This window comes from Ursus maritimus, unplaced genomic scaffold (genome assembly GCF_017311325.1).
Source record: "Ursus maritimus isolate PB19 unplaced genomic scaffold, ASM1731132v1 scaffold_11, whole genome shotgun sequence".
Lineage (NCBI taxonomy): Eukaryota > Metazoa > Chordata > Mammalia > Carnivora > Ursidae > Ursus > Ursus maritimus.
The window spans coordinates 56077450-56094329 of NW_024423453.1; the positions used below are offsets into that span (position 1 = coordinate 56077450).

The 16880-nt window shown below is 37.6% G+C and overlaps 1 protein-coding gene across 7 annotated transcripts in view; it reads right to left on the reverse strand.

Annotated features, from left to right (window-relative positions):
• Positions 1-16880, reverse strand: part of NEK1 (NIMA related kinase 1) — a 230907-nt gene that overhangs the window by 204216 nt on the left and 9811 nt on the right. For all 7 annotated transcript variants that reach the window (XR_005833918.1, XR_005833919.1, XM_040626431.1 and 4 more), the window contains 2 exons: positions 16701-16797; positions 6031-6128 (listed from right to left, as the gene is read on the reverse strand). Coding sequence is in view for 5 of the 7 variants with exons in the window: in XM_040626431.1 (XP_040482365.1) it covers positions 6031-6128; positions 16701-16797 (195 nt within the window). In the remaining 2 variants the exon portion in view is untranslated. The remainder of the gene's footprint in view (positions 1-6030; positions 6129-16700; positions 16798-16880) is intronic.

Consider the following 16880-nt stretch of genomic DNA (forward strand, 5'->3'; position numbering starts at 1 on the left):
CCTTCATCTTTCTCTGGGTATACATGGTGACTTTCTAATTTCCCTTTATATGTGGCTGCTTTCAAATACCTTAGTTTTTAATGTTTGTCTCCGCAAAGGGAAAAAAAGAGAAATGAAGAAGGGGAAAAAAGAGGGCAGTGGCCCTTTAAGTCCCCTGGAAGTCACCTCAGCAAGAAGGGATGGGGCTTGCAACAATGGGGCGAGGTACAACAACAATGGCTGCCCACCTCCTTGTCTGCACCTCCAAGATCAAAAATTACAAGTAACATTCAGAGCACAGATCCTTGACATTTGGAGGACATGAGCCTTTTTTCCCACCCTGGTTCCCACAAGGTGCATTCAAACTGCTTCTGGAAAGCATGCAGGGCTGACTGCCTGGGTGCTGGGAGGTGGGGAATGGGTAGAAGCCACTGCTACCTAGCTAAGAGCTGAAAATGACTGAAAATAACCACAATTTATTATTCAACCTTTCACCAAGAAATTATATGCCTACAATAGACTCCAGAGATACAGAATAGTTTCATCGGATAGATTCTGCCCTGTAATTGTGTTGGTTGGGAGTCAGATTCCTCCTGCTTCCTATTCTACCACCCTCCCAGAATCCTCTCCATCTACATTTATTTTAAAATATTTTGTCACTTTGATTAAATAGGTAACCAAATATTATTTTTCAGGCATATACAGTATCATTAGAAAACATACTATTAATATATTAATTGGCTCAACATTGTTTTAAGAGCTGCATGGTAAGACTTGCCAAATCAGCAAAGAAGCTCAGCCTTTCCTGGGTTAAGTTTATATAGAAAATTACTTTTAATATAAATATTTCAGAAAATGCTTGCTTTTGGGGAAGGTTCTAGACATATGCCAGTGATTTTGCTACCTATATTTACCCTTAAGGAAAATATTCATCAAGCCCTTATCAAATATTCATATAGAAAATTTTATTCTATTATTGGTTACTATAATAAATTAACCACAGACTTTCAGTCTCATTATCAAACAGACTTTTGCTTCTTGCTGACCAGAGTCTCCTGTAAAGGACTGTACTAGGAACACTGAACTCTTGATACTTCAAAAAATAGACTGTTAAGTACAGGCTTCAGAGCTGACATTGCTTAAAGTGGACAATGGACTGAGTGAAAATTTCTAAGACTTCTTTAGTCCAGAAGCTGACATACATGATGAAAGCAAAGTGCCCAACACCTGGCCAGATAAGAATTACTAGGACTGAATGAACTGAACTAAATGAAATTAAATTGTGGCTACTTGTTTGAAATATGATTGGTATTATTCTTTTTTAAAATTTTTATTTATTTGAGAGAGAGAGAGAGCACAGGCTAGCAGAGGGACGGAGGGAGAATGAGAAACAGACTCCCCACTGAGCATGGAACCTGACGTGGGACTCGATCTCAGTGATCTGAGCCAAAGGCAGACACTTAACCAACTGAGCCACCCAGGTGCCCCTGATTGGTATTATTTTTAATGTCCTATTCCACATTTAATGAACATATGAAGTCCATTTTTTTCCTTAAGAACCATCTCTAACCTTCAACTTAGTAGATTATGCTTTTGTAAACTGAATTATCACATCTTAAAGTAATTATCTGATTCTCACTGACCCACTCAGAATTCAGAAACAAATAGTTATACTGAATTTTACTTTTCAGGACAATATTGTAATTTTCATCTGTTCAATAAGAATCTATACTCCTTGGGGCACCTCAGTGTTGCAGTCAATTAAGCATCTGACTCTTGCTTTTGGGTCAGTCATGATCTCAGGGTCGTGAGTTTCAGCCCCCCACCAGGCTCTGCACTCAGCGTGGAGTTGGCTTGAGATTCTCACTCCCTCTCCCTCTACCCCTCTGACGCCCACACATGCACACATGTGCATGTGCATGCTCTCTCTCTAATATATAAATCTAAATGTAAAAAGGTATTTTTAAGAAAGTAAAAAAAAAAAAAAAAACGAATTTATACGCCTTTTTACCAATTTAACTAATCAATTGTGCAACCAAGGCCATACCTGGAATGTCTTAATTAAAAATGATTTTCAGGGGCGCCTGGGTGGCACAGCGGTTAAGTGTCTGCCTTCGGCTCAGGACGTGATCCCGGCGTTATGGGATCGAGCCCCACATCAGGCTCCTCTGCTAGGAGCCTGCTTCTTCCTCTCCCACTCCCCCTGCTTGTGTTCCCTCTCTCGCTGGCTGTCTCTATCTCTGTCAAATAAATAAATAAAATCTTTAAAAAAAAATGATTTTCATTCACTTATGACAAGCCCACACTAAGAAATATATACAGAACCAATTCCTCTGTCACACTGCCAGGAAACTGCCCTAGTACCTAACTTACAAGGGCTCAGCATCATAGGTGGCAAGGTCATTTCCTAGTAGCCAAAAACCATGGCAGTTTTGGAAACCTTCAGGAATAAAGAAAATCACCCAAATTTATAGGTACCGCAGGCGAAATCTGCTGGAGAATATACTGGCCTTAGGATAGAAAAGAATAGTTGCTGTTGTTATTTTTTAAATCTAATCCAAGATCCTTATGAAAACTTATGGACAGAAATCAATTTTGCAGCTTAGTAGATGCCTGATACTGTAGGGCTCTAGATTTTCACAGAAAACTGAAGGTACTAACATGCTTAATTAACAATCTCACTGAACCTAAATATTAGAGCAAACCCATGTGAGATGATGCTTTCCTTTGAAAAAAGTATACATTTGGAAATTATTTATGATAAAAAGAGAGCAGACTATCAGGAAATTTATCCAAAACTTGGAAATAAGGCAAAACTAGTGAGAAATCTTTTAAATATTTGTGTGGGCAAAGGCCATCTAAGGATTATTTAGTTCATTTAATTGCTTACTACTGATTAAAAGTCTTAGACTTAGGTCACTTCCTAACTCGTCTAGATTTTTGTCCAACAAAGATGCAAACAAGGAAGTATCACTGAAGAGAATGGCTTGAGTAGCTGGAGAATCATCTTGTTTCAGAGATCTCGCTCTTCCCACTTTTATTCTAGAAACAGACAAAACCCATCTCAGACTCATGCTACCCTGCAGTCTCAACAAAAAATAGCCTCTGGTCTTTATGTTTTTCTGCTCCAAAGTCCGGAAAGTAGTAGGACGTAGTAGTAGTAGGATGTTTCTCTTTAAATAATTCCCATTGCCAATAGGCTAAAATTAAGTTATTTGTGTTAACAAAACATTCTGAAGGGTAGAAAAAAATGCTATTAACTTAAAAGAAAGACTTGCCAAACTCTCATTGTTTATTATGGAATAATCTCAGAGATGGACAAAAATATATAGAGTAGATCTCCATTAACAATTTCTAGGATAACAAGATACATAATATATATACACACGCATACATCATTATGTACCAAGAACATTTATCCAACTGCAGAACCAAACCCACAGACTATCAATGAACTTTATAAGAGACTATTATGAAATCTAATAGTAAACATTTTTAAATCCAATAAACACAAAGAATAAAACGTAAGCACAAGCAATGGAAGGTATTAGATAGAATTCTAATAAAAAATAGCACTCTGTACACTAACATACATTACTATTTGACTTCACCACAACCATGAAGTTGGCTATGTCGTATAAACATCCCAATTAATGAATGAGGAAATAGTCTCAAAATAGTTAATTCATTTGTTAACATAACAATTACCTAGCTGATAAGCAGAACAATGACTCAAACCCAAGTTTTGAAGTTCTGTGCTCTGTCTAGTAGGCTTAATTGTGGAAACAGGATAAGTAAAGTGAGAAGTATGACATTACTCTATTTAATAGTACTTAACTAAAATATAACTCAAGATTCCAGAACCTTACCATATTATCAAGTTGCTGCCAAGAAGCTAAAAGGCCCCATCTACACAGTATTACCAATCAATTAGTTGTACCAATTTATAGACATAGCTTTCCTAACTATCCTGAGAGGACCTTAGTGAAAACTGTGATATCCGTTCTATAGTAATTTACAATCTTGTTGGGGAAACAATTCTAATGTAAAATTATTCAGCATACATTAAGGGTGCATGATGCAGTAAAACTAAGTGTAGACTTGGATGAGTATCAATGGAGCATTATATAGCAGAAGCAACAAATGCACAGAAAGCAAAACAAATGGATCAGAAACAGTACTAAGGGGAAAAGCAGAACTGAATGAGATGTAACACAACAGATATGCACTTAAAAATATAAGACAATGATAGCCATTTTGCAAAAATATGCAGATATTCATTAAAGATATTAAAATAGCAGCCTACGGATGGGAAAGAAATGGAAATGGAATACGAAGTGAAAATAAACAAAAAAGCACAGGCCTTGCTAGAATGGGATTTAATGCAGCCATTAAAACTAGTATAACTGATCTACATGGATGGGACATGTGACAATAATCAAGATAATTTTTTTAAATGAAAGCTGCATTTTTTCCCTATATTATAAATAACATTTTCCTTACTTTCTAAATTGTTTCATTTGAGTATAGTTGACACACAATGTTACATTGGTTTCAGATGTAGAACATAGTGATTTGGCAAGGTTGTACATTATGCTATGTTCACAAGTGTAGCTACCATCAGTCTTCATATACTGCTATAACAATATCACGGACTATATTCCTTATGCTGTGCCTTTTATTCCAATCACTTATTCATTCCACAAACAGAAGCCTGTATCTCTCACTGCTCTTCACCCATTTGCCCTACTCCCACCTCCGCCCTCCCCCCTCACGACCATCAGTTTGTTCTATTTATAGGTTGGGATAAGCAAGATGATTAAGTGAAAAAAGTAAGATAGAGTATGCTATATATAATACCCCTTTCTGAATACGTGTGCCTTGATGTATATGTTTACATGTACAAGTATGAAAAAGAAAGTCTAGAAGAATGCACCAAAAAAAAACAGTGGTAACCTTCAGGGATGGAACAGTGAGCAAAGAATTATTTCCATTTCTGAACCTTTTAATAATTTTATAATTTAAGTTTGTAAACAAGTATTTTATAAATTTCGGAGTTAGACAGAAGTAGGTTCAAACACTGACTATATGATTTGGGGCAAGCTACTTAACCTCTGTTAGATTTATTATCTATTAAATAAAGAAAACTACACTAATTCATGGGGGATTATAAAATTTAAAAGAAAAAACAAATACACACTCCTAATACAGTGATCCCCCCCATTCCCTTATGTAAAAGCACACAAGTAAAATTAAGAATGCGTGATAATGAGAAATGCAATAGAAATTTAGAGAAGGAAAAGATCACAGAAGATGAGAGTGGTTATGGAAAATCAAAGGAAAGCCTGGCACTTGAGATGCTGTAAAAAAAAAAAAAGGTAGAATATTAGTAAGAGAGTTGGCAAAGTGTTACCAAGATAAAAGAAATAGAATAAATACACAGGAAGAAAAATGAGATATAGAGATATATAAGCATGTATCCCTAACACAAACAGTGCCTAACAAAATGAATGCTCAATGAATATCCGTTAAATAAATGAAAAGGGATGCACGTTAGGAATACTAGGGAAAAAAAAAAGAAAAGACTGCTTAGGTAGGAGAAGGTCATATTTTAGAGATCCTTGAGGTTAAAACAGAGATTAGATTAATGTAGTTGCCAATGCAAGGTTTCCAGAGCTGGAATTACCTAGGAAAGCCACGTTTTAGGAAAATGGGATCTGGCAGCAGAAAGCCAGATAGAATATAGAATAATCAACTAGTTATAATGAATAATTAGGTTATATACATATATATATATATGTATTTATATACACACAAAGGATATAACATATATTACAAATATAATATTATTATTACAGACAGGAAATGAGATGGGGAAATGACTAAGGTGAAAGCTAATTAGAACAGAAATGTGACTGAGATATTAGAATATACCAAACTGTCCTAGTAATTACAATTAAGAATTTGTAGTTACAGATAAATACATAAATAAACTTTGAATTGCTTCTGAGTAACATGGAGTAAGAGTCAATCTCCTACATGCTAACTCACCTGATCCTCTTGAAACAAAATGCCTTTCTGAGCATTAATTCGTTTAAACAGATCGCCTCCTTCACAGTAATCCATCACTATGTACAGGGAGCCATTTTCTACAAAATATAAACATTACATTTCATTTTTTAAAATGTATGTCAGAAGCATAGCTAAATTAAAGGTACTTAAGGGTTTACTAAAAAAAGTGATTATGTTTTATTAAAAAAACAGAACCACCTTCAAAAGAATTAGAGTGCAAAATCAAGGTATAATGTTTATACAGATTGTATGATAACCTGGGTTAACAGGGAGCTCTATCATTAATGATTTTTTACTAAGAATACAGCATCTTATTGAATACCAGTATCCACAATGGTCTAAACATCTCTGGAATATAGACAAAATGCAGACATGGATTCATTTAATAGATAGATGTCCTTAAACATCACCTATAAAAACATGTTTTTCCACCAATTTGTCAAAGATGGGTTATAACTTAGTTTTCAATTTACCATTATTTTTCAGCTTTGTTTCATCCACTTAATCAATTACTTACTAAACAAATATTTGATGTTGCAATGAATTTTGAGCATGCAACAGTGAAAAAGATTATACACTGCTGGAGCTTTGATTTTACTTCTATTTTTAAAAATTATATATAATCTGTGAGCAACATGAAAATAGGGCAATACCTTATTCTCCTTTATGTCTCAGTCCAAAGAAAGACTTCTATGACTCTTCCCATGGGTAGAAAGGACTAGAAGAACCCTTCTCATCCTTCCCTCCACCATTATTCTTATGTAAGATTAACACTATGTTTATTCTGCACAAATTAGGGAGTAGCTGATATCGCTTCTAACATTACTAAACCACTTCTTACTAATGAGACTACTGCAACTTAAAAGAACAGTTTTCACTTCTCTTACTTCTCTGTGCTTATAGCCTTAATTTCCTCAGTATTTGTATCTTGCACATTGTGGTAGTGTTCTTGTTACCCATAGTTCTCATACCTCCTTTTTGATAAACTGCGTCTAATGTGCCATGTACTGGGAATCTATATGACTGAGCTAATTAAGATTCTGTATAATTCATGGGCACTTCTAAGGAAGATAGTGGAGTAGGAGGATCCTAGCCTCACCTCCTCCCATGGATATAACTAGATAACAACCATGTCAGTGTAAATAACCCAGAAACTGACTGGAAGACTGGAAGACTCTCCACAGCTAAATGTAGGGAAGAGGCCAGATGGAAGAGGGTAGGATGGGCAGAGACATGGTCAGGAGCTAAATGGATCCATGGGATTGTCTGCAGGAGGAAGGAAGGGAGGGACACCCATGGTGTGGAGAGGGGAAAGAAACAGACCCTAACCTCAGGCACCCCAGGCACAGGGAACATGCACAGGGAAGATGAATGCCCATAACATTTAGCTTTAAAAACCAGTGGGGGGGGGGCGCCTGGGTGGCACAGCGGTTAAGCGTCTGCCTTCGGCTCAGGGCGTGATCCCTGTGTTCTGGGATCGAACCCCACATCAGGCTCCTCCGCTATGAGCCTGCTTCTTCCTCTCCCACTCCCCCTGCTTGTGTTCCCTCTCTCGCTGGCTGTCTCTATCTCTGTCGAATAAATAAATAGAAATCTTTAAAAAATAAATTAAAAAAAAATAAAAACCAGTGGGGAATAATTTCATGAGTTCTTACAATCAGCAGCATTTAACATCTAGAACATTAAAAATCAGCATGCTGGGCTTTAGGAGAGTGAGAGAGCAACAGGACACTATACCCACCCTTAAAGGACAACACAACAAATAGCCCAGCAAAGATGAAGCACAGAAGCAGCACTATGAAAAATGCCTGGGATATAAGGGAGGGAGAGTAGCTTACTAATCTTCTCCAGGAGCAGAACTGGTAGGCTCCATAAAACTCCCCCATCCCCCAGCCTAGTTACATGGACACCTTCAAGAACCAGTGCAGTGCCAACACTCTCCACCTAGCTTGCCAACAGCATATCCTGCCCACATTCTGCAGGCACATTCTCTCCAGCCAGGCCCTTCTTCAAGGTCTCCTCCAACAGCAGACCCATATAAACCTTGCTAACACGCTGCACCCTGTACCCACATTCTCCTGCAGACCTGCCCCTTCCAATATGCCCCTGGCCAGAGCCCATCCAAAGTGGTGCCATAAGCCTGGCAGGCAGAAAGCAGCCCCAACAGGGGCTATCAGCCCTCCAAAGTGACTCATGCCTGAGAGACAGGTAAAGATAACCACACACACCAGACTGTGCCCCAAAAGTGGGCTGGGGGCAGACACCTGGTCAGAATGCAGGCCCAGCCCACCAAAGAAAGCTTCTCAGGGGAAAAACAAAGGGATAATGCACTGCATTTTGGTGCTACTGCATCTCTAATAAATGCCTGGTCCGACTCAACTCAAATCCTAGGAGGCCCCAGACTGGCCTACCAAAAACACAAGGACCAAACCCTGCCTACAACAGGCTCTTAAAGAGAGCCACCACGGACAAGTGAATTAAAGGCAAACATAGCTCAGCCACAACAGCACCATATATATCACACATAGGAGACACCCTGAAATGCCAGGTTCTGGTGAACAGGGGACACTGCACCGCATGGCACTATAGGACCTCTTCTTCATAAGGCCACTATTTTCAAGAGCCAAAAACGTTGCTGACTTTCCTAAGATAACAGAAACAGACACAGAGAGTTAGAAAATATGAGGAGACAAAGGAATACATCCCAAGTGAACAAACAGGACAAAATCACCATAAGAGCCCTAAATGAACGGAGATAAGTAATTTAAAGTAATGATCATAAAGTTATTCACTGGACTTGAGAAAAGAGTGAAGAACCTCAGTGAGACTCCTAACATAAAGATAGAAAGCATAAAAAAGAATGAATCGGAAATGAAGAACTTTTAACTTAAATTAAAAATTACACAAGATGTTGTGGCCCAGTCGGTTGAGTCTCCGACACTTGGTTTCGGCTTAGGTCATGATCACATGGGTCATGAGATTGAGCCCTGTGTCAGGCTCCATGATCAGCAGGGAGTCTGCTTGAAGATTCCCTCCCTCTGCCCCTCCCCCAATTCATGCACATATATGCTCACTCCAAAATAAATAAATCTTTGAAAAAATATAAAAATAAAAATACACTAGATATAATAAATAGTAGACTAGAGAAAGCAGAGAAATGGATCAGCGACCAGGAGCAATGGAAAGCAATCAAACTGAACAGGAGAGAGAAAAAATAATTAAAAAATGGACTTGGGAACTCAGGGAACCATCAAGGATAATTAATAAACCACATTATAAGGATCCTAGATGGAGAAGAGAGAGAAAAGGGGGCAGAAAATGTGTCTGAAGATAAAATAGCTGCAAATTTCCCTAACCTAGCAAAGGAAACAGAAATACAGATCCAGGGGGTACAAAGAGCCCCCCACAAAGTCAATGTAATAAGGTCTACAACAAGACACATAATTAAAATGGCAAAAAGTAGTGATAATGAGAGAAGTTTCAAAACAGCAAGAGATGCAGCTCCTCAGTGGCTCAGTTGGTTGAGTGTCTGACTCTTGATTTCGCTCAGGTCATGATCTTATGGGTGGCAGGATACAACCCTGCATCAGTTCCATGCTCAGTGAGGAGTCTGCTTGAGGATTCTCTCCCTCTGTCCCTCACCCACGAGCATACAGGTATGTGTGCTCTCTCTCTAATATAAATATATAAATCTTAAAAAAAAAAAAGAGAGAGAGAGAGAGAGAGAAGACAATTACATACAAGGGAAACCCTATAAGACTATCAGTGCATTTTTCAGCAGAAACTCTGCAGGGCCAGAAGGCTGTGGCATAATATATTCAAAGTGCTGAAAGAAAAAAATCTGCAGCCAAGAACACTCCATTCAGCAAAGCTATCATCAGAACAGAAGGACAGATGGATAGTTTCCCAGACAAACAAAGTTAAAGGAATTCCTGACAACTAAACGAGCCCTACAAAAAGTGCTAACGGGAACTCCTTGAGTGGAAAGGAAAGACCTTAAGTAGGAGTAAGAAAACTGGGAAGCACAAAAGCAGTAAAATAAGTATACGTGTAAAAATCAGTCAAGGGATTCAGAAAACATAAGGATGTAAAGTATGACACCATATACATAAAACATGGGGTGGCGGGGAGAAGAGTAAAGAATGGGTTTAAACCTAAGCAACCATCATGTTAACATAGACTGCTATATGCACAGGATTTTATCTATAAATATAATGGTAACCACAAATCAAAAACCAGTAATAGATATGCAAAAAAAATAAAGAGAAAGGATTCCAAGTTTATCACTAAAGAAAGTCAACTAACTGTGAGAGAAGAGAACAGAAAAGAAAGGAACATAGAAGCACTACAAAAACAACCATAAAATGAGTAATAAAATGGCAATAAGTACATACCTATCAATAATTACTCTGAAAGTAAATGGACTAAATGATCAAAAGACACAGGGTCATGGAATGGATAAAAAAGCAAGAGCCATCTATATGCTGCCTACAAGAGACTCACTTAAGACCTAAAGGCACATGCAGATTGAAAGCGAAAGGATGGAAAAGCACTTATCATGCAGAGGGAAGTAAAAAGGAAGTGGGGGTAACAATACATATATCGGACAAACTAGATTTTTAAAACGAAGACTGTAACAAGAGACAAAGAAGATCACTACATAATCATATAAGAAACAATCCAACAAGAAAATATAACAATTATAAATTTATGCACCCAACATGGGAGCAACCAAAAACAAAAGGCAGCTAAAAAACATAAAAGAAGTAGTCAACAGTAATTCAGTAATAGTAGGGGACTTTAACACTGCACTTACATCAATGGATAGATCATCCAAACAGAAAATAAACTTTTCTAACTGCACCGCTATGAAACTAGAAATCAACCACAAGAAAAAAATCTGGAAAGAACACAAATACACAGAGGTTAAATACTAAACAATGAATGAGTTAACCAAGAAATCAAAGAGGAAATCAAAACATACATGGAGACAAAATTTAAAACACAATGGTCCAAAATCTTTGGGAGGCAGCAAACACCGCTCTAAAGGGGATTTATAGCAATATAGGCCCACCTCAAGAAGCAAAAACAATCTCAAATAATCAACCTAATCCTGCACCTAAAGGAGCTAAAAAACAAAACAAAACAAAACAAAACAAAACAAAAAAACCCAAAACCAGAAGGAAAGAAATAATGAAGATTAGAGCAGAAATAAATGATACAGAAACTTAAACAAGCCAATACAACAGATCAGTGAAACTAGGTATTGGTGCTTTGAAAAGATCAACAAAATTGATAAACCTTTACCCAGACTCTTCAGACAAAGAGATGACTTAAGTAAGCAAAATCAGAAATGAAAGAAGAGAAATAACACCACCACAGAAATACAAAGGATTGTTAACAGAACATTATGAAATATGTCAACAAACTGGACCATCTAGAAGAAATGAACAAATTCCTAGAAACATATAACCTCCTAAAATTCAATCAGGAAGAAACAGAAAATTTGAACATACCAAGTACCAGCAATGAAATTGAATCAGTGATCAAAAAACTCCCAGAAACAAAAGTCCGGGATGAGACAGCTTCACAGGTGAATTTTACCAAATATTTAAAGAAGAGTTAAAATCTATTCTTCTTAAGCTATTTCAAAAAATAGGAAAAGGACGGAAAGCATCCAAATTCATTCTATGAGGCTAACATTACCATGATATCAAAACCAGATAAAGACACAACAAAAAAAGAAAACTACAAGCCAATATCTCTGACAAACATAGATACAAAAACCCTCAACAAAATATAAGCAAACCGAAACCAACAATACATTAAAAAAATTATTCGCCACAATCAAGTGGGATTTATTTCTGGGACGCAAGGTGGTTCGATATTTACAAATCAATGTGATATACCATGTCAAAAAGAGAAAGTATAAAAACCATATGATCATTTCAGTAGGTGCAGAAAAAGCATTTCACAAAGTACAACATCCATTCAGGTTAAAAACCCTCAACAAAGCAGGTCTGGGGGAACATATCACACATATTAAGGACCATATATGAAAAATCCACAGCTAACATCATATTCAATGGTGGAAAATAGAGAGCTTTTCCACTAAAGAACAAGACAAGGATGTCCACTCTCACCACTTTTATTCAATATCGTACTGGAAGTCCTAGCCACAGCAATCACATAAGAATAAGGAATAACAAGGCATCCAAATTAGAAAAGAAAAAGTAGAACGTTCACTATTTGCAGATGACATGATCCTATATATAGAAAACCCAAGACTCCACCAAAAAACTACCAGAACTGACAAACGAATTCATTAAGGTCCTACAGGATACAGAATCAATGTATATAAATCCGTTGCACTTCTATACACTAATAATGAAGTAGCAGAAAGAGAAATTAAGAAAAAGGGACGCCTGGGTGGCTCAGTCCATTAAGCATCTGCCTTCGCCTCAGGTCATGGTCCCAGGGTCCTGGGATTGAGCCCCACACTGGGCGAACAGGGAGCTTACTTCTTCCTCTCTGCAACCCCCCCCCCATGCTCTCTCTTGCTCTCTCAAATAAATAAATAAAATCTTAAAAAAAAAAAAAAAAGAAATTAAGAAAATGATCCCATTTATAATTGCACCAAAAACAATAAAGTACCTAGGAATAAACTTAACCAAGAAGATGAAAGACCGGGATGCCTCGGTGGCTCAGTCGGCTGAGTGTCTTCCTTCTGCTCAGGTTGTGATCCCAGGACCCTGGGATCAAGTCCTGCACTGGGCTCCTTGCTCAGCTGGGAGCCTGCTTCTCCCTCTGCCTGCCACTCCCCCTGCTTGTGCACATGCACACTTGCACACTCTCTTTCTCTCTCTCTCTGACAAATAAATAAATATTTAAAAAAAGAAGAAGAAGAAGGTGAAAGACCTGTATTCCAAAATTATAAAACACTGGGCACCTGAGTGGCGCGGTTGGTTGAACGTTGGACTCCTGGTTTCAGCTCAGGTCGTGATCTCGGGGCTGTGAGATCCGGCCCATGTCAGACTCCATGCTCTGCCAGCAGGGAGTCTACTTGAGATTCTCTCTCCCTCTGCCCCTCCCCCTGTTCGCTCGCTCATTCTCTCTCTCTCAAAATAAAAAAATAATCTTTAAAAAAAAGAGACAATTATAAAACACTGATGAAAAAAATTGAAGACGACACAAAGAAATGGAAAGATATTCCACGTTAACAGATTAGAAGAACAAATATTGTTAAAATGCCCATACCACCCAAAGCAATCTACAGATTTAATGCAATTCCTATCAAAATACCAACAGCATTTTTCACAGAACTAGAACAAACAATCCTAACATTTGTATGAAACCACAAAAGACCCCAAATATCCAAAGCAATCTTGAAAAAGAACAGGGGTGCCTGGGTGGCTCAGTTGGTTAAACATCCAACTCTTGTTTCGCCTCTGGTCATGATCTCAGGGTTGTGGGACTGAGCCCATGTCACGCTCTGCACTCAACGGGGAGTTTGCTTGAAACTCTCTCATTCCTCCCCTCAAAATAAATAAATAAATATTTTAAGAAAATAAGAAAAACTTCCATTAATGATATAAAAATTACTTCAGAAACAGTAAGAAAAAAAATTAAAGGGGATAAAAAATACAGAATGTAGGAAATATTATAGTACACAGACACCTGTACAAGAACGTTCAATGCAACATTATCTCCAATAGTGAAAAACTAAAACAACCTAAGTATCTATAACAGACGACTAGCTAAACAAACTGTGACAGAACAATAAAATGCACACAGTGGGATACACTGCAGTTGTTACAAGAAAGTTGTAAAGAATGTGGAGCACCAATACATAAAGACATGGAAAAATATTCCCGAGATCTAAAGTGAAAAGAACAAGATGCAGAAATACATAATATAATCCCCCTTGTTTTTAAATGTTAAAAGTTATATGTAGATGTTTGTTCCATAAAATACCATAAACACTGAATTAATAACAATGTTTACCCCTAGGGGAATGGGAATGAGGATGTAGTGGGGGGAGCAGAGAATTTAGGGCTCAGGCCCTCTGTGCTTTTTGAATATGCTTACCATAAGCATTTACTCCTTTAAAATTAAATAGCAGTATTTAAAAAAACCTTATTTAAAGAATGTGCTACCTCTTTTGAGTCATTGAGATGTTTCTATGTGAAGCATTCTACATGAATACAAAACACCTACTAGCGTTATTTGTTCACATACATTAAAACCTTTTTATTTGAAATATTAAAATTTTGGTGATGGAAGAGAAAAGAAACTGAAAGAGATGTAAGGAGAAAGATAAAGGAATCCAAGCTCATGGAAAGAAGATAGTTAACACTGTACTCCTGTACATGTATAAATGCTCATTTCACTACCATCATAAAACAGAGTACCTTATGACACAATGTGTTAATTGATCCATATTTTTTTAAAGTATGTTCTACTTTAGTACATAGCTAGTTAATCTGCGAATGAGCATACTTTTGCTCTAATTCAGACTCTATGTGATTTAACCCTGAAACAGTCATTTAAACTATCTGCTACTTTCAACCTAAATTATCTTTCTATTAAGTCACCCTAATGGCTGGAGTGCTTAATTGTGATTATCAAGAGGAAATTGTGTTGCTGCAACACCATCAAGCCAAGGAGGACTATTACTGGAACTCTGTGGATTCACTGAGGTTCCTCTTTTACTCTCTTGCCAAATAGCCATAATTAATGAAAAACTGCAACAAATGTAGTACTCTCAAAGACTCAGATCCTGCAGTGATAAAGGTTTGGGTTATTTCACTAGGCAAACAGAACACACCCAGCCAAGATGCTGCAGAGAGCAGAGGGGAACAAGGAATTGGTTGTAAAAGGAGAAAAAACTATGATTATAAACTTAAGACTCATAAGCAGCTAGAAACTCAGGAGCTGAAGAAGCTTTGTTTCTTTTTTCTTCCCACATCCATTGACTTAAATAGTAATGGTGTCAAATTACATACACACACACATAGTATAAAAACACACACATGAAATATATATATACAACACAGTATACATACACATATAGTAAATATATACACATATGGTGCATATATACATGTATAGTACATATATACATATACTATGTCTGCATATATACATACATATACTATATGTATACATACATACTTTGTTTTGTAACAGATTCATGACAATGGGAATGACTTCAAAAGGACTTCAACAAACCATGTGGACCTGTCTTTAGAGAAGCTCTGCTATATCTTAGCTCCTGCATTACTAAATATAATGGTATATATTTCCAAAATAGAATATAACAATTTAAGCTATGACATTTTAAGAACCTGAGAACACTTTCAACATACCTCACTACAATGATAATGAGGTATATAGGAGAACACAAATGAGTAGGATCCTTTCTAAAGATCAGAACATTTTCTTAGCAGCAGTAGTGGTAGCACTTAAAAAAAGTTTAAAATGATGTAAATTACCATCCTTGCTTTGTCCAAATTCTTACACTTAACCACACTGCTTCTTTTTAAGCAGTCATAGTAACAGTGAGCCAATACAAAATTACACATAGACAGTGTGGTGTAGTGTTGGGTAGAAGCTAGACCTGAGCAGTGGAAGGAATGCCCCAAGGCAGAGTCCCAACCCTTGAAGGGAAATGACAGAGATAAGAGCTGGAGGCAAGGACTGTGACAAATAAGCTACACATTAAAAACCTGGGGGCACAACATCTGACCTTGTGGCTTCCAAGACCTTGGAGCTGACAAACTAAATAGCCACAGATGCAAAACAAGTGCTCTCCTCTGCTACCTTTGCCCCAGGGTAACCCCTGGACTCATAATGCATTTGAATTGTGGGTACAGCCCCACTGGATGGAGAAAGGCTGCCCAGACCTTTCCATACAAACCTTGTAGGGCCAAAAACTCCCCTTCCCAATCCATGGAAGGAGTCTCCCAAATGACTGAAAACAGACTCCGTTAGAGACCACCCACAGTACGTCACAGCTCCTCCCGGCCCAAAGAGATGTAACAAATATCCAATCACAAAACAACATAGAGTAGGTTCCAACTGGTGGAACCTGCCCTCTCTCCCATCTTGACAATGTACATTCACTTTTTAAAGATTTTATTTATTTGACAGAGAACATGGGAACAAGAGTGAGCACAAGCAGGGGAAGCTGCAGAGGGAGAAGCAGACTTCTTGCTGAGCAGGGAGCCTGATGTGGGGCTCAATCCCAAGACCCCAGGATCATGACCTGAACCGAAGGCAGACGCTTAACCCACTGAGCCACCCAGGCGCCCCTGTACATTCACTTTAATAAATTGCTCTGTACTTGCCACTTTCCTTCTGGCTGTCTTTTTAGAGCACAGATTACCATGTAAATCTTCTCCTGGGGAATCCAAGGACTGACACGTAAATCTTCTCATGAGGAATCCAAGGACTGAGACCTCCATTCACAATGCTGACTCTCCCACCAGTAACATTTGTATTACCCTAGAATCAAGCTGATACTCATATACGTATGTACTGAGGCAAAAATGATATACTTTTCTTCCTGAAAATACATTATAAGTAAAATATCCAAAAGTTGTCACATGGCTTAGTTCTTTTGAACCCTCTTGCAAAATTTATCTGACCTTCAAATGATTCTCTATACTGGACAATATTTGGATGCTTCATGTTTGCCAATACTGCAACTTCTCTCCTTGATTCTTCCCTTTCTTTATTGGACATCTTAAATGGGAGAGAAAAAGAAAATATTAAATTCGACCATCAATAAACAATCTAAAAGTCCATCAGTAAGAGAGTGGTTAAAA